Source organism: Rhinoderma darwinii, chromosome 11, assembly GCF_050947455.1.
Source record: "Rhinoderma darwinii isolate aRhiDar2 chromosome 11, aRhiDar2.hap1, whole genome shotgun sequence".
NCBI classification, from domain to species: domain Eukaryota; kingdom Metazoa; phylum Chordata; class Amphibia; order Anura; family Rhinodermatidae; genus Rhinoderma; species Rhinoderma darwinii.
Window position 1 is genome coordinate 75,351,053 of NC_134697.1, and position 24,372 is coordinate 75,375,424.

The 24,372-nt window shown below is 38.4% G+C and overlaps 1 protein-coding gene across 1 annotated transcript in view; it reads left to right on the forward strand.

The window, feature by feature from the left end:
* Nucleotides 1-5,184: 5,184 nt before the first annotated feature.
* Nucleotides 5,185-24,372, forward strand: part of CDHR1 (cadherin related family member 1) — a 72,985-nt gene continuing 53,797 nt past the window's right edge. The window contains exons 1-12 of the mRNA XM_075841747.1: nt 5,185-5,315; nt 6,280-6,375; nt 8,629-8,774; nt 10,226-10,276; nt 10,404-10,493; nt 12,095-12,181; nt 14,018-14,134; nt 18,167-18,310; nt 18,505-18,583; nt 19,842-19,942; nt 22,537-22,740; nt 22,878-23,030. Of these exons, the coding sequence (XP_075697862.1) occupies nt 5,252-5,315; nt 6,280-6,375; nt 8,629-8,774; nt 10,226-10,276; nt 10,404-10,493; nt 12,095-12,181; nt 14,018-14,134; nt 18,167-18,310; nt 18,505-18,583; nt 19,842-19,942; nt 22,537-22,740; nt 22,878-23,030 (1,332 nt within the window). The 5' untranslated portion in view covers nt 5,185-5,251. The remainder of the gene's footprint in view (nt 5,316-6,279; nt 6,376-8,628; nt 8,775-10,225; nt 10,277-10,403; nt 10,494-12,094; nt 12,182-14,017; nt 14,135-18,166; nt 18,311-18,504; nt 18,584-19,841; nt 19,943-22,536; nt 22,741-22,877; nt 23,031-24,372) is intronic.

Consider the following 24,372-nt stretch of genomic DNA (forward strand, 5'->3'; position numbering starts at 1 on the left):
ACTGTGGCATGCGGCAGTTGGAAAAATAGGCGAAGCCTCCCTAGGTCACTGCTTGGGGCGAGAGCAGGGCATTATGCACCAGCAGCAACAACGTATTGCATGTCAAGAGGTATATCCACAGTTTGAGCACAGTACACGGCCATAGTAGCACACCTGTTCCACTATAAGGTACCAGTACTGAAACCCCCAAGCCAGAATATAATAGGTACATGGGAGGGGTTTATCTCTTGGATCAAGTGCTGCAGCCGTAGAGCGCCATGTGGAAATTGAGGGTGTGGTACAACAAACTGGCTGTGCACATCATACAGATCACACTGTACAATGAATACGTGCTACATCAATGAGTTCCAAGAGGTGGTAATCTAGGGCCCTAATAATTGGCCACCAGGAAGGGGATGGGGCAGTACTTCTCAAAGTGAGGTCACACGCATTGTACAAAGGGAACACTTTTCAAAAAGTCCCCTCCACTGGTATGAAGGGAAAAGGGAAGTATTCAAGAAAGGTGCAGAAACAAAAGATATTAAAAACGGGGGATACAAAAGGACACCATTTACCACAGTAAAACCCGCACCACATAACCTGGGCTGTGCATAAAGGAGTGTTTTAACGTATCCCTTGAATTTTAATTTTATTATTTAGTCAAACATCCTTTTCATAAAATACCCTGATGTACTCCGCACAGCTTATACATATGTCCCCAGAGTTCAACACCATGAAAGCCGCATGTCGTGCCTTTCCTGCACAGACAGCCACATATTAGGCACTGAAATGGTATAAATGTAGAAAATTGGCAAATTTTCGCCCTGCACCATTCACTGCACATTCAATTCACGAAGATAAATTTGAAGTCAAAATGCTCACTACACACTTAGATGTAGTTTCCAAAACTGGGTCACTTCTTGGGGGTTTAACTGTCCTAGTACCTCAGGGATTCTGCAAACGCAACATGGAACCCAAAAACCATTACAGCCTGTGTGCTTAGGCAGCAGATTACGGGTACTTGAGAGGTATTGCTGTATCTGGGAGAATCTGTGTAACAATTTGTGGGATGTTTTTCTCCTATCATTTTTTTTACCTAAAACTACATAATATTGTAAAAGTGGAACTTTTAATTTTTACTACCCAATTCTAGAAAATGCTATGAAAGACATGATGGGTCAAAGTGCTCACTACACCTCTAAATTGATACCTTGAAGGATGTCGTTTCTAAAATTGGGGCTTTTCTCTTATATTTTGGCACCTCTGCAAACCTCAAATGGTGCCTGAAAAAAATCCTAATAAAAAGTTGGCCTCAAAATCCACAAGATTCCCCTTCTTTTTTAAGGCCTGTGTTTGAGCCAAGTAATACACTATGGCCATATACTGTATCTGTGTTTTCTAAAAACTACAGAGCCAGGGTATTAAATATTTAGCTTCGTTTCTCTGTTAACACCTGCTGTGTTAAAAAAACAAAAAAAAGAATGAAAATTAAATATCTCAGACAAAAAAATGTACATTTTAATATATCCCATTCATTTTGTTCCAATTCCTGTGAAACGCCTTAAGGGTCGAAACGTCCTAAATGCTCTTTTGAATACTTTGCGGGGTGCAGAGTTTTAAATGCGGTGATTTGTAGGGGATTTTCAGCATATAGACCCATTAAAGCCACTTCATAACCTAATTGGTCCCTAAAAAAATATATTTTGGAAATTTTCTAGAGAATGTTAAAAAAATGCTATTAAACTTATAAGCCTTATAACGTAAGAAAAATAAAAAAGAAATAAAAAATGCCTACATAAGGAGACATATGGTAATCCTTATTTATTTGATAATACTGAACTTGATGGACATGTGTCTTTTTTCAACCATACTAACTATGTAACTAATCACTTGGATAACTAAAAGCATTTAAAAGTTATTATCACATATAACTCATGCTAGATTTATAAATGGGGCTGCGTTTTAAATTCCAAAATAGGCTGTGTCGTTAAGGGGTTAAAGTTGGTCAAGATTTGTAAAAGAGATTAGATAAAGAGGCATCGTACTTCTCCGAAAGAGGTGAATCGGAAACTAGAAGAAGTAGGCGATATTGGCTTGGTCAGAAAGATAACTGAACTTGATATTGATTCAGAAAACCTTGACATGGCTTGGGATCCCCATTATAATGTGTTGGAGCAGAAACACTTAAGGATGAAGGGGCTGTAATCGGCATGATTGCTGCAAGTGGCTTTGACTGAAAAGCAGGAGCCACAACTGGAGGACAAAAAAAGAGAGATCATAAGCTGATTTGGAAGTTCGGAAGATAGTGGCTAATGTACAGACACAAATCAGAGTGTGGCACTAGAGCAACAGGCAAACTCGGAGTCAGACAAAGCAGAAAGTCAAGGCGGGCTGCAAATTGGCAAGGTCAATATCCAGTCAGAGGTCAGAGCAGGCAAAAGGATGGTGGGGAACAAGCCGGTAACAGTAGTCCAAATGAACAAACACACCTCAGAACCTATTGCCCAGGCACTTTGGAACTCTACCGAGCAGATAATCTGAAGAGAAGTGGCCAGCGAATCCTCACGCCTTGTATGTTTGCTCACTTGTGAATAGCACTTGTCCATAATCACATTTCAATTGTTGATTTTCATGGTATTGAAAGTACCAAATCTGTGGGTTGTTCGTTCAAGCTTGGAAATGGTTTCAATATATGCATCATACAGATATAAATAAGTGCTGCACATGGAATAGATGCATCAAGACAAAATTGCAAATTGCTAAATTTAATTCACACAATAAGGCCCAGCGACCGCCTGGATTTTAGAACATGTTATGTTTTTTTCACACTCCCCATAATGCAGTAATACATCTGCCTTTAGAAGGCAGTTTTGCTATTGAGAAAACAAGCTAAGTCAGGCGAAAGTTGTAGTCAGGGGCGTAACTAGAAAGTGCTGGCCCCATACCACACGTGCCAGCTGAGTTGCAGTAAAACAAATCACAACTTCTGCGAAAAGATGAATGATCGGAGCATGACGGTAGTATCACACACTATTAGCTACATAAGTAGAAATTGCATGACGGGAGCATGGAAGACATCAAACGCCAAAATAATTCTGACCCCAGACCTCGAAATTAAATTGAACCACAATTTCAGGCCCTAGACCAGACCCCAAAATTATTTCAGACCACAGACCAGAATTCTTAATCAGATCTCTAAATAATTTTGGACCCCAGATCAGACCTCTATATTATTTCAGACCCCAGACCAAGACCTCTAAATTTATTCAGACCCTAGACAAGACCCCGGATTTATTCAGACCCCAGACAGGAACCCTAAATTTATTCAGACCCCAGGCCAGACCCCTATGTTAATTCAGACTCCAGACCCCTAAATTATTTCAGACCCCAGACCAGACCCTAAAGTTAATCTGACCCTAGATCAGACAAAAAAAAAAAAAGGAGTTATTTGCTTATAGTACCTCTCCTCGCTGCTGATTTATTTTGTTTTCCTGACACAGAACACAGGTCTTGACACCAGCCAGTGTCATGATGTTGTATGGGCCGCAGTACAAGATTTGAAGGGCCCCACAGGCGCCCCTGGACTAAGAGGTATGGTCACAACTGCAACCGCTGCGTCCCTATAGTTTAGGTGGCAGCCATATTGGTTGTGAATCCATCTTTGCCAGAAACACAACAACAAAAAAAACTAATATAATAAAATAAAAGAGCAAACGAACAGGTGGATTTAAGTGGGAATGTACTATAGGTTCATGTTAAAGTATTTAAAAATGGTTAAAGAGGCTCTGTCGCCACATTATAAGTGCCCTATCTCCTACATAAGGAGATGGGCGCTATAATGTAGGTGACAGCAGTGCTTTTTATTTAAAAAAAAAACGATCTGTTTTCACCACTTTATTAGCGTTTTTAGATTTATGCTAATGAGTTGCTTAATGCCCAAGTGGGCGTGTTTTTACTTTAGACCAAGTGGGCATTGTACAGGGGAGCGTATGATGCTGACCAATCAGTGACCAATCAGCATCATGCACTTCTCTCCATTCATTTAGGCAGCGCATAGGGATCCTTTTAGATCGCTATGCGCTGTCTTATACTAACACATTAACGATACTGAAGTGTTTAGACAGTGAATAGACATTCCACGGGATGTCTATTCACAATCTCTGCACTTCATTACTGTTTCTGTGGTAGTTACAGCAGAGGAAGCGTGATCTCGCGAGATTACGCTGTAGATGACATGTTACAACGAGATTACGCTTCCTCTGCTGTAACTACCACAGACAGAGTAACGAAGTGCAGAGATTGTGAATAGACATCCCGTGGAATGTCTATTCACTGTCTAAACACTTCAGTATCGATAATATGTTAGTATAAGACAGCACATAGCGATCTAAAAGGATCCCTATGCGCTGCCTAAATGAATGGAGAGGAGTGCATGACGCTGATTGGTCAGCGTCATACACTCCTCTGTACAACGCCCACTTGGTCTAAAGTAAAAACACGCCCACTTGGGCATTAAGCAACTCATAAGCATAAATCTAAAATTGCTAATAAAGTGGTTAAAACAGATCATTTTTGTAAAATAAAAAGCACTGCTGTCACCTACATTATAGCGCCCATCTCCTTATGTAGGAGAGAGGTCACTTATAATGTGGTGACAGAGCCTCTTTAAATAGTGTTAAATGGTCATTTATTATGTGTCATTCTTAAGAAAAAAAGAATGAAAATAAAATTATACATTTTTATTATTTTAGATTTAACTAATGCATGAAAACAAAACTTAAGTGAACGTTTTAGTTGAACTTTTCATATTTCCCCACTGTCCCAGCACAGATAAAAAATCGTTCTCAAAAGCGAATTTTTAAGTTTCCATTGTGTAAATGAACGAAATTTACACTGTTTCGAAATTTATCTGCAGTGAACTTTTCTCTATTTACTAGCTTCAGATGCAACATACATAACTATACTGGAATTCATAGGATTTTATTATGTAAGATCACATCCGTATACAGTCATTTATTATACAAACTCTGAATTGGGCAGTTTCTTTACTTTAAAAAGAAAAGATCCCTCAGCTCCTTGCAAGTTAATTGGTCTAATTAGATAGTAGGCAGGAGAAAAATAAGATGTGTCATCGGCTTAGCATCTTAGCATCTGTTACCTCCCCTTGCATAGAGAGTCCTTACATTGTCCTGAATGGCACCAACAACTGCAGATCTTTAAAATAAAATTATAACACACCGCAAGAAAGAAAGTGACAGTTCTGCGCTTGGCGATGAAGCATGTCTGGCACTTTGCAACATCTTCTGTTTTGTCTCTTCTTCAGATTTGCCTAGCAGGTAAGTGAAAATCACCTTATTTCCAACATGTAAGAGAAAGGCAGAGACGCTCACAGAACATGAAAGCTTATCCGTCTTTATTGACCCAACACATAGGATGGGATTTAGTCTTTTAGAATTGAAGGGCCTATTCTACAGGTCAGTTTATAAGGAAATTAGGGTTATAGGGAATTGATTCTGAAGTTAATATGCAATGCTGACCTGCAGGGCAACTGTAGGGAATACTTTCAGCTCTGGTTCATAATTTTCTGATGGCAAAAATGTAATTTGTTACCAACATAACAATGTATTAACACAACAAAATAACAATTGTTTTTAATAATTTGCTTTTACAATTGCCATGCAGCCTTTTCTGCTAATTCCGGCTATATGCTAAGTGCTGGCAATTTGCTTAGTGCTTTCTCATAAATAGTTTCTGCTTGGCATAAGAGAGGTTAAATCATTTTCACATTCGAATGAATTACAAACACAAGTGTTAAGAAGCAATGCTGTTAAAACATAATGAGAATTAATTCTCTGTTATTCAACAACGCATTTTAGGCTTTCTGGTCTGATATATTGTTTCCGGACAGGCTGAAAAGGGGTTAACACAGCTCTATATGCCATTGAATGTGTGACTGAGAAAATGAGAAGATGGGACCAATTTAATTTAACTTGGCTATGTGCAGTGTTGCCCTTTTTCCTTTTAGTTAGTATAACGTACTGTAGATTTGTGTGTGTATATTTATATATGTAACAATATTTTTTAAGCTACACATTCCAGTCATATTGACTCCTATGGTAGCCTCATCAACATTAGCATAGAGAAGCCAAATGGCCATTGGCCCTTCATTCTATCAATTTATGGGGTCCAAATTGCAGACTTCCACCAATATAGTGTTTTCACCTGTCTATATAGTGTGTCAGTAGTGATTGCATTGTGTGGGATTTACAAGTAGATCATGTGCATTTCTGTGTTCTGCAGTGCAAACCAATTTTGCCCCCTACTTTTTTGAAAATGGACCTGGAAGCAGCAATGGAAATATGGCTCTCTTGAGCCTTTCTGAAGACACACCAGTTGGTCAGTTCTGTGTTTTAACTATTTTCTTGTTGTTTGTGTTCATCATTATCTAAAGTAACCAATTGATGATGTGTGATAAAGTGACTGTGAAAATTAAGGATAGTCATCCCTTAGTACTGCACGCAAAATTACATATATATTATTATATGCTTGTGACTAATAAATTTTGACTCAAAACTTATATTTTCACTATTTGTTATTCCTGAGTTGTCAGAGGCTCAGTCTTAGGCTTTTGTCTTTGGCTATGTTGTACTTAGGTATTTCCAAATTTAATTTTTTGTTTATGATATGCTTAATACCTCTGCATTGACGTCTGTGGGTTCTGTAGCCGTACTGAATTGACGAACAGGGGTCATGGGACCACTGTTTTTACATTGGGTCCTAGAGATGGGACCTGCATATATCAGACATTTATGGCATATTCTATGGATAAATGTTTAAGATGGGAATACCCCTTTAATAAGAGGTGAAATATAAATTTGGGGCTAATTTATTACTTTATCTAAAAAAAAAAAAAAGTGTGTTTGGCCAGCTTAACTGCAGCCATTACAATTTTTGCTGACAATATGGTCCCCAATAAATTATTTGTTTTCTCAATGATGTACAGTAACCGTTTAACATGAGCTAAGTGCAAAATGCTGGTTTCTCTGTGTATGCAATTATTTTTGTTGTTGTTCAAAAGCCTATAGGTAAAATTACACACGTGATGTCATGCCCTGATTTGTCATTTATTGGTTCAACTTCTAATGATTGTATAGCAAAATTTTAAGTTTCCATTTTTTTATTTGATTTAATGAATATTCCACGAAAAACTGATAACCTGTATGAAACCTAGTGCAGGGCATGATGGGGCTGTGCATGTCATTTATTTTTAGGAGTCTTGCACCGACCTCAAAGGGCCTTCACTAGGCATAACACAGTGCATTAGCTTTTATCTGAAGTGTTAAGTGAATGGTTTCAATTTATACAGTTTTGCTCATGTAATAGATTCATCATTACATATGCTGTATGTAGTTTGCCAGCTCAATTCATTTACAGTGGCAGAATCTCATTCACACAATACGAGCACGTGGCATTTTGTGTCGTTTTTTTCAGACTCCTGAAAGGCAAGTCTGCAATTATGCAGTATCACATCCCCTGCGCATTAGAAGGCAGATTTGCCATTGGGGAAAGTAGGTAAACTGGGTGAAAATTTCTGTGTGAGTTGTATTGGAGGTCATATTGGTAGTCACTTTATTTACAGGGGATTTGCTTTTTTTTTTATATAGATCAGGTAATGCCCTGTAAAAGTACTATCAATTGGAATAAAATAGCACATTTCATGGTTAGTTCAACTCCAAGTATGGAATATTTATTCTAGGAAGAGATCACTAACCCCTCAATTTATAAACACTCATTGACAGTTATCACTGATCATGTTTGCACCTTTGGGCACAGAACGAATTTAGATGTGGTGATGCCATACAATTTAACTGTTTACCTTGTGAGATGGTTACTTTTATTCTTATATCCGAAAGTTCAGTATTGAGGATTAAAAGAGAAAAAGATGGCGCTTAGTGGGTTTGGATGAACATAAAATAAAGTTGAACTGCTCACCTGGTCTGGATGTGCTGAGCAGACACAACTCTGTGAAGAAGTGAATAGGCTGAAATGGTGCAAGCTGCTGCTTTCCCTGGTGAGGGGTCCGTGAGTAATGGCCGTAATCAGATGCAAACAGTAGGAAGAAAAAACAGGGCGATTGTAGCACTACTAAACATCACAAACGGACTTCCAAGTAAAGATGGCGGTATTTATTGGGAAATAACGGACAACATGTTTCAGACCAAATTATTGTAAACCACTTGCCAGAGGTAATGAGCCAAAGTTTGGGGGCCATACAGTGCAGCAAAATCAACAAACTTCATGTGTTCTAAATATTGTACGTTATAAAAGTTAGAGGTATATACTGTTTCTTCATGGAGTTCAAAAGGTAAGACTGAATAATTTGGAAATGTGATGGTCCTGTATTTTACTCGAATAGATTGATAGAAGAGGCACCTTTGTTAAAGGAGTTGTACCACTAAGGGCCCCCTCTTTTTCAACGATGATGGCAACCCAGAGGTCAGACTCCCACCTAACTTACATTTATACACTTTATACATCTGATTGACAGATTGTATAAGTATAAAAGACCAGACCACTCTCGGTTTTCATTATTTTATGACACTGTTTTACGACAATTCACTGGAAGTGAACAACTTTTTTTTGTTTCAGGCACATACATCTACACATTGAATGGCACTGATCCTGAAGGCTATCCAGTAATCTATGGTTTAACCTTTGAACCTGGATCAAAACGCTATTTTTCTATTGACCCTATCCATGGAAACGTCACAGTGATTGAAGAGCTGGACCGGGAGGTAACTTTCTGAGAAAAAATGAGCCGCAAATAATTAGGAATGACATAAACGGCATGTACACCCTTACAACTAATTTTTAATTGCTACAAGCAAACCCTGTGTAGTCTGGTCTTAGGCTGGGTTGACACGACCTATTTTCAGACGTAAACGAGGCGTATTATGTCTCGTTTTACGTCTGAAAATAGGGCTACAATACGTCGGCAAACATCTGCCCATTCATTTGAATGGGTTTGCCGACATACTGTGCAGACGACCTGTTATTTACGCGTCGTCGTTTGACAGCTGTCAAACGACGACGCGTAAAAATACAGCCTCGTCAAAAGAAGTGCAGGACACTTCTTTGGAAGTTTTTGGAGCTGTTTTCTCATAGACTCCAATGAAAACAGCTCCAAAAACGGACGTAAAAAACGCCGCAAAAACGGCCCGAAAAACGCCGCGAAAAATGCGAGTTGGTCAAAAAACGTCTGAAAAGCAGGGTCTGTTTTCCCTTGAAAACAGCTCTGGATTTTCAGACGTTTTTGGTCACTACGTGTGCACATACCCTAACAGTCATACTCCCTCCACCTGTCAATTACTTCTTGCTAACATTTATTCCATATGGGACAGATGGTAAGGAGTATAATTGCAGGTTCAGACTACACAGGAATAGTTTGTAGTCTGTTACCATGGAGATGCATAGTTTTGCTTAGCAGGTGTAAACACAAAAAGGTGGGATATTTGTTAATTATGACTATTTGCAAAGTTGCTTTATTTCTTTTTTATTTAGATGTGTTGGAGAATTAAAAAAATGGTTGCAAAGGTGGACATATCCTTCATACCTTTCCTGCATTATTGTAAAGCAACATAATGATTTTTGTATATTGTCACGGTGCCAAGATGGGACAGGCTTGGACTTTTCTACCCACTGTAATTGCAATAAATTAGGTACTGCACCACCTTGTGATTTTGTTTACAGGTACTTTTATTATTCCATTGAATAAAAAGGTGGCTGTTTTACTTTCCTTACCTAGATATTAGGCCTTGTTCACATCTGCGTTGGATCCTCCGTTAGGGTCCTCCAACGCAGATCCGGCCGAGATTACTGGAGATTAACGGAGACAATAGCACAGCATGCTGCACTATTATCGCCGGTAAAATCACGGACACTACGGTGGAAAACGGTGGAATCCATTAAAGTCAATTTGTGCCATAACCCGCAGGCGGTGTCCGTTGTGCAACGGAAGTGTTGCTTCTGTTATTCCCTTGTTCTGCTTCTCTGACGGAGCAGAACAATGGGACCCACTGACGTAGGTATGAACATAGCCTTACTGTAAGTGTTTGTTTACACTTTTGAAACAAGTGCTTAAAACGTTTCCATTCTAACATTGTATAGGTTTTTATTTTGTTGGGTGGTAAGTAGAACATATACCCTATATTTTTTATTGTTATTATATCTCTCTTGTTACTTACAGAAACAAGATGAGATTGAGGCAATTGTCAGCATATCAGATGGAATAAACAAGGTAACTGGTTTAAGGATTAAGGCTACATGTTTCCTCAAAAAATTAGTATACTGGATATGGGTTAAAATCACAAATCATTATTTACTCACCTTTCATGTTATACTTCATCTTTCTGAACTGATTGCAGGTATCTGAGCGAGTCAGAGTTCTGGTAACAGATGCCAATGATGAGAGCCCAGAATTCCAGAATACACCTTATATTGTGAATGTGCCTGAGGTATAGTACAACATAATTTACAATTTTCTTGGTGAGAAAGAGCTAATGGTTTTTATGCCGGTCTCATTGACTACAAATATGTGCTAGAGGTGTTCCCCAACCATTTGCTCTAAGTCTTTATGCATGTGGCTTCCTAATTGTTGGCAGTTGCAATTACTGTTGTGCGCCATTGACAAATGTAACACCGGTAAAGAAACTTGGTACCAGGGCCCAGAACCAGATCAGTGGCATCTTACATGTGGCTATGTCAGAATCATATAACTAGCACTTGCCACTTTAGTTGGCATTATGAGTTCACTGTATTCATGAAGAGACCGCTATCTGCGCCTCCTCCCTCTTGAGTGACAGCAACCATTGGATTTAACCCCTTAATGACCAGGCCCTTTTGCGCATTAATGACCAAAGATAATTTTTTGTTTTCTCACGGTCGCATTCTAAGAGTCGGAACTTTTTGTTCCATCAACATAGCCATATAAGGGCTATTTTTTTGCGTGACAAGTTGTATTTTTAAATTGCACCATTTTTGGGTGCATATAATATTTTGATTAACTTTTATGAACTTTATTTTAGGAAAATAAACAGCTGTTCCAGAATAGTTTTTCACGTTATAAATTTACGCCGTTCACTATGCTGCATAAATAGAATGTTACCTTTATTCTATTGGTCGGCACGATTACGGGGATATCAAATATGTAAAGGTTTTATGTTTTCCTACGTTTGCAAAATAACACTCTTTTAAAAAACAAAATTACTTGTTTTTACATCGCCGCATTTAAAGAGCCGTAACTTTTTTCTTTTTCCATCGATATAGCCATATGTGGGCTTGTTTTTTGCGGGACAAGGTGTAGTTTCAATTGGTAGTATTTTGGGGTACATGGGACTTATTGATTAACTTTTATTTAATTTTTTATGGGGGGAATGGGAGAAAAAAAAATTTTGCCATTGTTTTTTGCATTTTTTTTGGACACCGTTTACCCAGTGGTTTAAATAATGTGTTAACTTTATTGTTAGAGTTGTTATGATCATTATTTTTTTTTACACTCTTACTAAATAAAAACACTTTTTGGGGAAAATGGCCTAATAGGCAGTTGCTGAAGGCAGAGTTGGAGGCCTCTGTTAGCTGGCTGCCATGGAAACCGATCGGTGGCCCGCAATATCGTTGCGGGGCTGCCGATGGGGTGACAGAGGGAGCTCCCTTCCTCTGTCAAACACATTAGATGACGCTGTCGCTATTGACAGGGGCATCTAATGGGTTAAACTGCCGGTATCGGAGGGCGCTTCGATTCCGGAAGTTGGGGCAAGAGTCAGGCTGTGTATAACAGCTCTGCTCCTACCGCTGATCGCGTGGGCACACCGGCAGTACCCACGCGATCATAGCACTATGCAGGAACTAGCACCTGCTTGTGACGGATATATCCATCGCTCGTCGTTAAACGGTCAAGGTTATTCTGCGACACCTATTAGTTATTAGTGAGAAGGCATGAAAGGATGGGGGTGCTAAAGAGTGTCAGAAATGAATACTAGCTAGAGAAAAAAAAGCCTTTGTAGGGTTTTGTACCCCCACTGATAATATAGCATTTAATGTATTGTTTGTTTTGTAGGACACTCCTTCTGGAAGCAGCATTTTCCAAGTAGAAGCTGTAGACAAAGACGCGGGGTCTGGTGGAAGTATTATGTATTTAATACAGGTACAGATTACTTTTTTCATCAAAAGATTTTTCCTGTTTATTATTGCACTGATATGCACAAATTTGTATGATGTCACTAGCCTATAATACTGTATATTATTTATATGAAATAGAAAATTCTTTAAAATTTATTAAGCTTTTATTTACGGTAAATTTTCAATGGTCTAAACAAACATTTTTTATTATTTTACTTAAAATCTGGCCATACACATAAATTGTATGTTGGCCAAACCTGCCTATTCAGTGGGCCCGGCCGACCATCTAATGTGTATGTCCGCGTCACAACTCACCCTCAATGGCAGATGTTGAGGGGGAGAAGGATCGGACCTTTGAATTTTAACATTCCCGATCCTTTTGAGAAGTCTGGCAGCGGCATTCTTCCTTCTCCCTATGGAAAACACAGGTACGCTCGCCCGAGTCAAGCGTGCATTTGTATGGGGAAATTGGGAGTAATAGGAACTATTGTTCGGCTGATTATGTTTGCAGTTTCTTCTTTTAATGCAGTTCTTTTCTCTATTAAATGCTAGTATGAATGGAATAAATTATACACTTTACACTAAATAAGCTGGGCTGAGCTCTAACATTGCTATCTATACTATATACTTTACTATAATTTTCATGTTGTGGCTATACATACATATACATACATACAAATTGGAAGGTCGCTTTGTAAATATTCAATGAGTATATATTACAAAGTTAGAGCAAGTCTAATGATTAGTTTAGACCCATTTCTTTTAAGTGTAGAACTTACTGTATGTAAGTAATGCTGTGGTCATTGATTGGTATCTGTACAATTGCAGCAAGATCAATTTTTCAAACTACTGTTTTGACGGTTGAAATGTTCTCGTCTCTTGCTTTAATGAAAAGTGTGATAGCCTTTATCGGTGTCCCAAATTTCATGTCACACTACTGACTGAACTTGAGGCCTAAAATTTATAATAGGATATGAACATGCACCAAAGAGCTCCTTGACCACCTAAAGGCTTGAGGCCGTGTAACGAGACCCTCTTCAATAGATAATGCATCTTCAATAGTACTGGTCTCTCACGTGGGGCAGAAGGATTTTTGAACCCCCTCAGGCTCCAGTGAGACTGCAACCTCTGCACGAACTACTACTTTTTAACATAAAATTACTAATAAAACGATATATCCCCTTGCTCAACGTTGTTTCTTCTTCTATCCTATGTTGCCATCAGATAGGTCTACCTGACAAAGCCCCTTTAACTCATTATATCAATTATTTATGCCAAAGAAATGGTATACAAGGACAACTGTTTAAGCCTATGATACAGAATTCCTCTTCTTCAAATTAAAGCAATCTTTTCAAGTTCTGCAAGACATTTCAAAAATAGTTTGAAAGATACAGCCATTTTCAATGTCATTTAAAAAAAATTGAACATGTCGTACAAACAAAACTATAGCTACATGACCCCAACTTAAATGTAATGTTCAGTGCTGATCCTAGTTTCCTGTTCTTTTTGTATGATCCGGCAACTCGGGGGGATCTGTTAACCAGATCCATGTCCAGTCTGTGCACTTTACTTGGACCATCAACTACATTTTATCAAGTCTATAAAGAAATTAGACATTTAAATTAAACAAGAAACAGCCTTTTTTGAACAGGTTTTGTGTTTTTTCACCAATGGATTTCTGTTTTGAAGTGAACAACTGCAGATAAGCTGCTTGTAGCAAGGAAGATTAGAACTTCTTAATTGTACTTACAGTAAATGAAGCAGTGAGCTATGTTGAGTTATTTTCAGCAGTGGTGTCCTGATCGAATACAACACTCTAAATAAATCTCATCTATGACACATATAACACCTTTATTTTTAGAACCCACAAAGCGCCAAATTCACAGTGGATCGTCATAGCGGCATTCTTCGTATCAAAGCTGGCATGTCATTGGACTTTGAAAAATCAAGAACTCATTTTGCCACACTCCTAGCCAAGGTATGTGCTTAGTTTTATTAGAACAATTGGAGTTTTTTCTTTAAAGTATGTATTTATTACACAGACGCTTTTTGTTCTTTGTAGTTAGCCCATATTGAGAACGCATTGGTGTGCCTGACGTAAAGGTGGGGGGAAGGATTAGATTCCCCTAAGTTTGCAATTTTGCCCTTTAAATGGCATTTTATTTTTTAGCTTTAGATGATATATAAGAGTACTTTCCTGCTTCTTATGTTGTAAAGGTCCAACCCCCCTACTTCAGTAGAGAGCAATTGTCTCTATATAAATCGCATAGGCTTGACCTACGGATGTAGCCATCTTTATCTTGACTGTGATAACTTGCTGCAGCATGATATCACACAACAAAAGCCATTGAAAAGTCATTGAAAAAGTCAAGATAAAGGATCCTTCCACTGTGTATTTAACCCCTTAATAACCAGCCCATTTTGCACGTTAATGACCAAAGATTATTTTTTGTTTTCTCACGGTCGCATTCCAAGAGTCGTAACTTTTTTTTTATTCCGTCGACATAGCCATATAAGGAGTTGTATTTTTCAATTGCACCATTTTTGGATGCAGATAATATATCGATTACATTTTATTAACTTTATTTTAGGAGAGAATTGAAAATAAGCAGCTATTCCAGCATTGATTTTCACGTTATAAATTTACGCCGTTTACTATGCAGCGTAAATAACATGTTACCTTTATTCTGCGGGTCATCACGATTACGGGGATACCAACCATATAAAGGTTTTATATGTTTTCCTACGTTTGTACAATAAAAACCCTTTTAGAAAAAATTACTTGTTTTTGCATCACCGCATTCCAAGAGACGTAACTTTTTTATTTTTTTCTGTCAATGTGGCCGTATGGGGGCTTGATTTTTGCAAGGCAAGGTGTAATTTTCATTAGTACTATTTTGGGGTATATGGGACTTGCTAATTAACTTTTATTTTTTATGGGGGGGAATGGGAGAAAAAAAAATGTTGACATTGTTTTTTTGGACGCCGTTCGTCCAGCGGTTTAATTAATGTGTTCATTTTATTGTTCAAGTCATTACGATCGCGATTATACCATTTTTTGACACTTTTACTTAATAAAACCATTTTTTGGGGGGAAAAAAGTGGTTTTGTTTTATTTTTACTGTAATCTTACTTTTTGTTTTTTTTCATAAACTTTATTAAATTATTTAACTTTTTTTTTTTCACTGTATAACAGCCGTGCTGCTGCCGCTGATCGCGTGGGTGCACTGGCAGTACCCGCGTGATCAGAGGACGGATATATCCGTCCTTATGCGAGAACCAGCTCCTGCATAGGAAAGATATATCCGTCCTTCGTCGTAAAGGATTTAATGCGTTAAAAGTCAAGATAAAGAAGGCTACATCTGTATAATGGGCAATGTCGAGCAGGGGCATTTTGAAAATAAGATGATGAGTTTGGCCAAATAATATGCAAACCCAAAGGTAAAATTTTTTGCCAGTAAGGCCTCATGCACACGAACGTAAAAACGCCCGTAATTACGAGCCGTAATTACGGCCTGTAATTACGGGCCCATAGACTTCTATTGGCCACGGGTACCTTCCCTTTTGCTTACGGGAAGGTGCCCGTGCCGTTGAAAAATATGGGACATGTCCTATTTCAGGCTGTAACAACGGCACGGGCAGGCCTCAGAAGTCTATGGGGCTCCCGTAATTACGGGTGGCTACGTGTGTGCACCCATAATTATGGGAGCGTTGCTAGGCGACGTCAGGGGATAGTCACTTCCAGGGTGCTGAAACAGTTAAAGAGGCTCTGTCACCAGATTTTCAAACCCCTATCTCCTATTGCAGCAGATCGGCGCTGCAATGTAGATAACAGTAACATTTAGTTTTTTTCAAAAATGAGCATTTTTGGCCAAGTTATGACCATTTTTATATTTATGCAAATGAGCCTTTCTTAAGTACAACTGGGTGTGTTTAAAGTTATGTCCAAGTGGGCGTGTATTGTGTGTGTACATCTGGGCGTTTTTACTTGTTTTACTAGCTGGGCGTTGTGAATAGAAGTGTATGATGCTGACGAATCAGCATCATCCACTTCTCTTCATTACCACCCAGCTTCTGGCAGTGCACAGACACACATCGTGTCGTCGCGAGATCACGCTGTGACATCACTCACTTCCTCCCACAGGAACTTCATCGCGTCGGATGAGTGAGGACACGCTGTGTGTCTGTGAACTGCCAGAAGCTGGGTGGTAACGAAGAGAAGTGGATGATGCAGATTCGTCAGCATCATACACTTCCATTCACAACGCCCAGCTAGTAAAACAAGTAAAAACGCCCAGATGTACACACACACAAGACACGCCCACTTGGACATAACTTTAAACACGCCCAGTTGTACATAAGAAAGGCTCATTTGCATAAATATAAAAATGGTCATAACTTGGCCAAAAATGCTCGTTTTAAAAAAAAAAAAAAACGTTACTGTAATCTACATTGCAGCACCGATCTGCTGCAATAGGAGATAGGGGTTTGAAAATCTGGTGACAGAGCCTCTTTAACTGATTGGCAGTAACTCTATCAGCACCCGGGACAGTGACTAGCGCTTGAGTTAATAGTATTAAAAGTTAACTTACCTGCTTCTTCCTCCAGTCCGGCCCCCCGGGATGATGTTTCATCCGATGTGACCACTGCAGCCAATCACAGGCCAATCACAGGTTGCAGCAGTCACATGGACTGCCGCGTCATCCAGGGAGGTCGGACTGGATGTCAAAAGAGGGATGCGTCACAAAGACAACGGTACGTATAAACTCCTTTTACTTTCAATCGCTGCGGAAATTCTGCCCGAAAGGGCTGCCCCTTCTCTCTTTCCTGCAATGATAAAGAGAAGGGGCTGCCAATAAGTGCAGAGAAAACGGGTCCGTAAATATTTACGGGCACGGGTCCGTAAATACTGGTGGAATGTGGGTCGAATACGTGTGACAAAGGACCCATATTTACGCCAGTATTTACGGGAGGATAAAAATACGTTCGTGTGCATGACGCCTTAGTATGTATTAGGAAGTATGTTTAAACAGTTTACTGTTCAGTGAACCAAAGTGGAACTACATTTTAGGTGTCAGTCCCAAGATGTAACTCCACATCACAGCTCCCACCCCCTCACAATTCCTTGTACCCACAATCTATATAACTGAGTGGCTAGAATATAATAAGAGATAATAAAAGAATACTCATAGACAGGCTTCCGAAACTTGCACTATTGTTTTTCTCCCCTATCACATATTACATGTAAATTGACTATTGGTGTTAAATGTTGTGTATTAGAAGGGCAATAATTTCACAGGAGGGAAGATGTAGAACCAAAGCACCAAAACTTAATGTACTGTGAAAGGGATAAGAAAAGATTATACATAGAGAAATATCCCAGAAACATTTCAGAGTGTGAATTCCAAAGGGTGGTTAAGTCTGGAAGGCACTGAGGGAATATTGAGTTATACATATTCCAATTCCTTACTGTTCTGAGATTTTTGATTGGGACTGCAATGTAAATCACTGTGATGGGTTCATTGAAGATTTAGAAAAACAATGTTCTCTTCATTTAGAGAAGTTAGAATTGCTGCCCTACAAAACGTGCTCATTTTGTTTAGACCTGGGGTCTGGCTCACATTTGCATTAATTGTGTTCTTACCTCAAGACTTCATCTAGGCATTCCAGCTTCTGTTTTCCCATAGCACAAATTAAATTTGTAGGTTAATTGGTTTCCTTTGAAATTAGATTTGGTTTACCTGTGGTAGGGAAATTAGAATGAGGTGACTTCAGGTTCAAAACAGTAAAGGAGCCAAATTTTGCTAAATATTACTGTTCAGCACTATGTATTATAGTGAGATGATTGCGGCATTATCGTTTTTGTGCTATGTAAGGTTATATTATAAAAGAGTCTGCTATTTGGATAGCATTAACTTATGTTTAAATTAGCCATTTAAAACTGTTCAAGAGATTCCATACCTGTATGTTCTCTTTACATTGAATTAATACAGTGTATTGTGATTTGAAGGATGGTGGGGGAAAACTACGTGGCAAGTACCAAGTATTTACGTCAACTACAACAGTGACCATCAACGTTGAAGATGTACAAGACTCACCACCAGTGTTTGTAGGAACACCATACTATGGTTATGTCTATGAGGACACTATACTGGTAAGGTTTTTGTCACTGATCTTTCCTAGTCTTGAATTTAATGTGCTTTTATGTCTGTTTGTGTTTTTGAGCAGTGCACGTTATTATCAACCCAAACAATTCTGATGTTAACTAAATCATCAGGTACGCACATGTCATGAAAATTCGTGTAAATCTGATTTTCATAACTGAACGAATATTTATTATTTTACCAGGGATCGGAAGTACTTACTGTGATTGCTATTGATGGAGATAGAGGAAATCCCAACACTATAGAGTATTCACTTTTGGATGGTAAGCAAAAAGTTGATCAGCAATGGATAATAGATAAGGCCTATACAGCAATCCAAAGAACCCCTGCGGAATGTATCATGTCCCCTTCATTTGACCCGTTTAAATACTTACCAAGAAATTCACACTCCAGCGCTTGGGAACAACAATTCTCTTTGAACTGAGACCAGAAATGCTGGTAATATGTATGAATATGTGATATAGATAGGGAGGCCCACTGCCACCTTAAAAGCAGCTTTCTACTGCCTATTAGATAGTATGTAAGTGGCTGAACTAATGAATTGCATGGGTATCAATTACTGGAGGACTGTTAGAGAGCAACACAGTCAACTGCGCTATTGATTCCGTCCTAAACGACGGAACCCTGTCACAACGGTGACACATGGAAACCATTAGCTAGTGTACCGTCACGATTGAGTTCAATAGTGAAGGAAACAGAAGTTGAAGTTTCTGTTTGACTTTCCGCTGAGGGTTTAACCTGACGGAGACCTCCGACGGAACCCCTCAGCGGAAACAAATGCTGATGTCAACAGACCCTAAGATGAATAGGGCAGCTATGAAGAAAGTTTGGGTTGGCGTCGGTGGTGAACTTTTTTTTCCTTTATTTGTATTTCATTTTATAGTTATTTTTAGCTATGTATTTATTTCCGTTGCATAATATGTCCCCAAGAGGTCATAAAAGTCCATAGGAGCCCCAGTTACAGGAGAAAACAGCCCCTTGTGGTGACATTAGTCACTGGCAAAGCTTATCTGGATCTACTAAGACTCAGCAGCTATGCCATGCCATGGGGCACCCGGCGATTACGTAATCACTAGGAGCAATGCCGATGCCTGTATTCACTGCATAGTATTCACTAAGTTATATGTAAAATTCAACAGAAGCGGTTATAAACCGCTTCTATCTTCTCCTCAGGGTCTCCGACTGTCTCTGAAAGCCCGGCATCCGACCTGCTCTTGTAAGAATACAGTAGGAGCTTTAAAGCAGAAATGCCAAAAGATGTTGCTACAAACTCAGGACTGTTAATAGACTGTGGGCGGTCTTACACTGACATTGAATCTACTTTTATGTAAAGAATAATGAGCTAAAATAGTGAAGATTGATTTGGAGTCATAGTGAAGACAGGATGCGCTTAATAACTCTGTTTTCTGGTGGTGGACATTTTAAGCAAAAATGATAACAGGAAATTCAGCCATACCGGTTGTCAAGGTAAGTTTGTTAATATGTTCTATCGATAACACAAACTTTTTTGCCTTTTGACAGGAGCTGATGGAGCTTTTGATATAAACAATGTTACTGGTGCTGTTACCGTCATTAAAAATCCCAATGAACTGAAGAAAGAGGTATATGAGCTGAAGATACAGGTACAGTGTTTTTTTTCTAGACAACCTCGTATTTGAATTTCATCATACAGTCTAACATAATTTATTAGTGCGTGTGTCTCGGAACACAAACAATGGGATGTCAGAAAGGTAACATAAATTTGTTTTTAGAATTCTTCACTTTGAGTGCTGCCAACTTTTTCCTATTTGCTACAAAAATTTAATGTGAACAGTCCATTACTCTTAAAATATGGCTTATAATGTAAAAATAACTAACTACAATTTGTTAATTTAGAATGAAATTAGTTTCTTAACTGAATAATCTGTTAAAGGGTATGAATAGCTTAGAAAAAATATTTTCAAATACCCTATTAGGGTGTCCCTGTTTAGGACCCTCATTTATTTATACACTCAAGGGTGTCTAGAAGCAGCGATTCTAACAGTAGGGCTCAGTATGTTCATACATTACACTGACAGCCAATATATTACAGGGAGAAATGTTTATCACTTTATTTTCCAAACATTATGAAGTCCTTTTCAAAGTTGACTTTTAAGTTGACATTAAACTATTTAGTCAATACAATAAGTCATTACTTTTAGAAAACCATGTGTGCAACAATGATAGAGAAGCACGCCAATTGTTGAAGGGCAGGTCAAAAAACGTTGATATATATTTGTACATGTTATGCCCTTTTTCTCGAGAAACAGAACCACTCTTCTCTATGGGTTGTGTCTGGTATAGCAGCTCAGTCCCATTTTTTTGTAGAAACGGTCCCACTATTTTCCATTCCATGGACAAGAGTGATACTGTATCTGCAAAACAGGAAACCCTGTTTTCAAATGCTCAGCAACCTCTTTAAAACGGTTCTTTAGTTTAGACTTGCCGGCTAGAATTGTCAGCTAAACTATGGCCACCACACAACTAGATTATATAGAAATGGACAACTTTACTTTTATTCCAATTCATTTAAATTCATATTACTTCCTTCTCCACACTTAGTTTAGAATCTCACATTAAAGAAGTTCATAGTTTAAAATTAAATAAAATGCAAAGTAACTTAGCAAACACTGTGCAATACTCATCTTGTATTGTTTTTGAGTTGTACGCTTTCTTTTCAATGCATGCCTTATTCCATTAATACAGAAAAAAACCTTTATATTGCTCCATATAAAATTAGATACATATGAAGATACAGTTGGCCCCATAGAAGTCTATGTGTGACGTATTATGACAATGTATAACTCAGAAATGTTATTGAGCCATGACATGAAACCTAAAGCTCAATTCAGCAAAGTGTTGTGAGAGCTTGGGCGACAACTACACAATTAGAGCTCTGATGAGAGGTTACATGTTTGATACCAGAATCAGTGGCGTACCTTCAATGGAGGCACACCATGCAGCTGCTATAGGCCCCCTGGGTTGGGGGACCTGAGGACTTATGGCCTCACTACATCCATGTTATGCAATGCCCAGCCATGTTATACCACCCACCTGTCTGTGTGTGTGTGTGTGTGTGTGTGTGTGTGTGTGTGTGTGTCATGTTCTGCTGCCTGTCTGTCTCTGACTCTCAGTATTTGGCGACTTTCACAAAGACATAAAGACAGGCAGACAGCCTGTTCAACACGGATGTGGACAGAAATATCATAAGATTTAGGTGACCAATAACTTGAAAGGCTTTATCTAGGGGTATAGCGAGCAGACCATGTATACCCCTTCCTATGAAGGGAACAGTATTTCCCAATGGTAGTGGCCTCTTTTAGAAGAATAATGCGCCACTACAGGTATTGTTCCTAAATGGTTTGAGGAGCATGACAAAGAGTTTCAATTGTTAACATAGCCTCCAAATTGTCCAGATCTCAATCCGATCGGGCATCTGTGGGATGTACTGGAAAAACAAGTCCAATCCATGAAAAGCCCAACCTCGCAACTTACATGACTTAAATGATCTGCTGCTAATGTCTTGGTGCCAGATACCACAGGACACTTTAAGAGGCTTTTCGGAGTCCATGCCTTGACAGACTATTTTGGCGACACAAGGGGGACTACACAATATTATTTAGTTATAATGCTATGGCTGAAAGGTATATATTACTTAGAATCGTAATAATTCATTATGGTTTACCAATTTGGAAACCAAAATAGATTAGAAAAAAAAGAGTGTTTCAGTAAATATTTTTAAGTAGAAAAAAATTAACATCATTATGGTTCATTATTGTACTGTTCTTTAGCATATTCATTATATCTAATGAAACTATATGGAATATGAAATTATTATTTGTATGTTGGTTTTATATTAATTATTTACTGTTATTGTTGCTATTTTATTTGTTAGATTGAATTATGGATTCCCAGAAAAATTGTACTTTTATAAACATGAAAATATATCTTGGACATTGGTTGCACTTCAAACCTATATTAAAAGACCACTCCCATTACACGTGTATCTAAGATTGCTATTGTTATTGCAGCAACATCTTGCACCCATCTCTTTACCTTTCAGTAATCTAAATTCATATAGTATTCACTACATGGGATATGGAAGTAATAAGAAGGAATAATCTGTAACATGTTGTAAATTCTTCTCCCTAGAACTATATACATTAATTTCAATCTATGCTTGTTTATTTATTTTTAGGTGTCTGAACTTAGTCTTGTTGGTGATGTAGTGGGTCAAGCTTTTACAATTTTGACCATAAGAGTTGTTGATCTTAACAATCACCCCCCAACATTCTATGGGGAAAATGGGCCCCAGAATCAATTTGAACTCACCATGTATGAACATCCACCGGAGGGAGAGATACTGAGGGGACTTAAAATCACTGTCAATGATTCGGATCAGGTTAATATATTTACTTTAATCTTTTGTTTCTTTGTTTTTTCTTAATAGATAAATATGTGAGGTTTTTTTTTATACTTTCTTGTACTAATTGTCAAGTAATGAAAATCAATAGACTTTTTTTTTTTGTACAATTAAAGGGTGCAAATGCCAAATTCAACTTGCGTTTGGTTGGACCTGGAGGGATGTTTCGTGTAGTGCCACAAACTGTTTTAAATGAGGCTCAAGTGACAATAATTGTGGAAAACTCAGCAGGAATAGATTATGAAAAATTTCATTTGTTAACTTTTAAGGTATGTTTTAGAAGTTGTCTTTATTGTTTGTAATCTTGTAAACACTTCTCACAACAGAAATGAAAATTAAAACTATAGGTTACTAATAATAAACCTACACTGACGTATTGACCCATATGTTAAGAGCTAATCATCCAAAGAAGAAGAGAACCTGGTTAGACCTATAATAATGATAGTAAAAGCAAATTTTGTGATGCTTATATTGAAAGGTTGTCCTTAAAGAAGGCAGGTAGTCACCAAGCAGGAGCAGATCCAAAAGGTAGATGTTTACAAATCTAGAAGCTGTGAGGGTTCAACTAAATGTATTTTCTGGGATTATACGAGGGTGAGTCAAAAATTATCCGCACTCCGGTTATATTAAAACTTCTGTTGGCAGCACCGTCTTATCAACGCTTTCCGTACGAGATCGCTGTCTCCCCAGTCACTGCTGTGCAGATTTGAATGTACTTTGTCTGTTTATTTGTGACTGCGATGCGAGAAACAATGGCTGCCCCACTTGTGATTTGCACAAAAGAACAGCAGCGTGCAGTGATTCGTTTTTCGTGGTCTGAGGGTGTGTCTGGTGCAGATATTTATAGAAGATTTTGTGCACAGTGTTTTGTCACGAAAAAGTGTGTATGAATGGATAGAGAAGTTCAAGGAAGGTCGCACAAGTGTCAACCATGAAGAAGGATCCGGACGCCCGTCCACGTCTGATGACAACATTGAGCGTGAACGTGAACTGATTCTATTGGATAGACTATCTCCTGTTTGGTCCCCTGAAAGAAGTAATACGAGGAAGAAGATTCACGTCTGATGAAGATGGGAGGACAGCGGTGCATCCGTGGCTCACAGCTCAGCCTAAAACATTTTTTATGTGGGAATACGAAAGCTTATTGACAAATGGAGAAAGTGTATTGAAAAGCAGGGAGATTATGTTGAAAAATGATGTATTTGTCTTTTTCTGAAAGTTGATTAAAATAAATTCTACAGCCAGTGTGCGAATCATTTGTGACTCACCCTCGTATATTGATGGCCTATCCCTATACACCCTTCTCCAGGCATTTGCGGTGATAGTGTTTGCAAATTGGAGCACATTTTCTACACTTTTAAATCGTATAGTCCCCTACTTTATTATTTATGTTATTGTGGTGATTGGTTACAACTAAGTTTGCCTGAACATTGTACTGTTATAAATCAGCTTCCTTCCGCTTGTCCTTACTGCTTTTGGTCCCAGGTATCAATGATCACAGTTTTTTTTTAGGAATTCCTCTCATGTTACTGGTATGGATGTTACTTTGACTGTAACAAGGCAACACAATGTAGTAGAAAGTTTTGTCCAAACTATTTCTATGGGGGATTT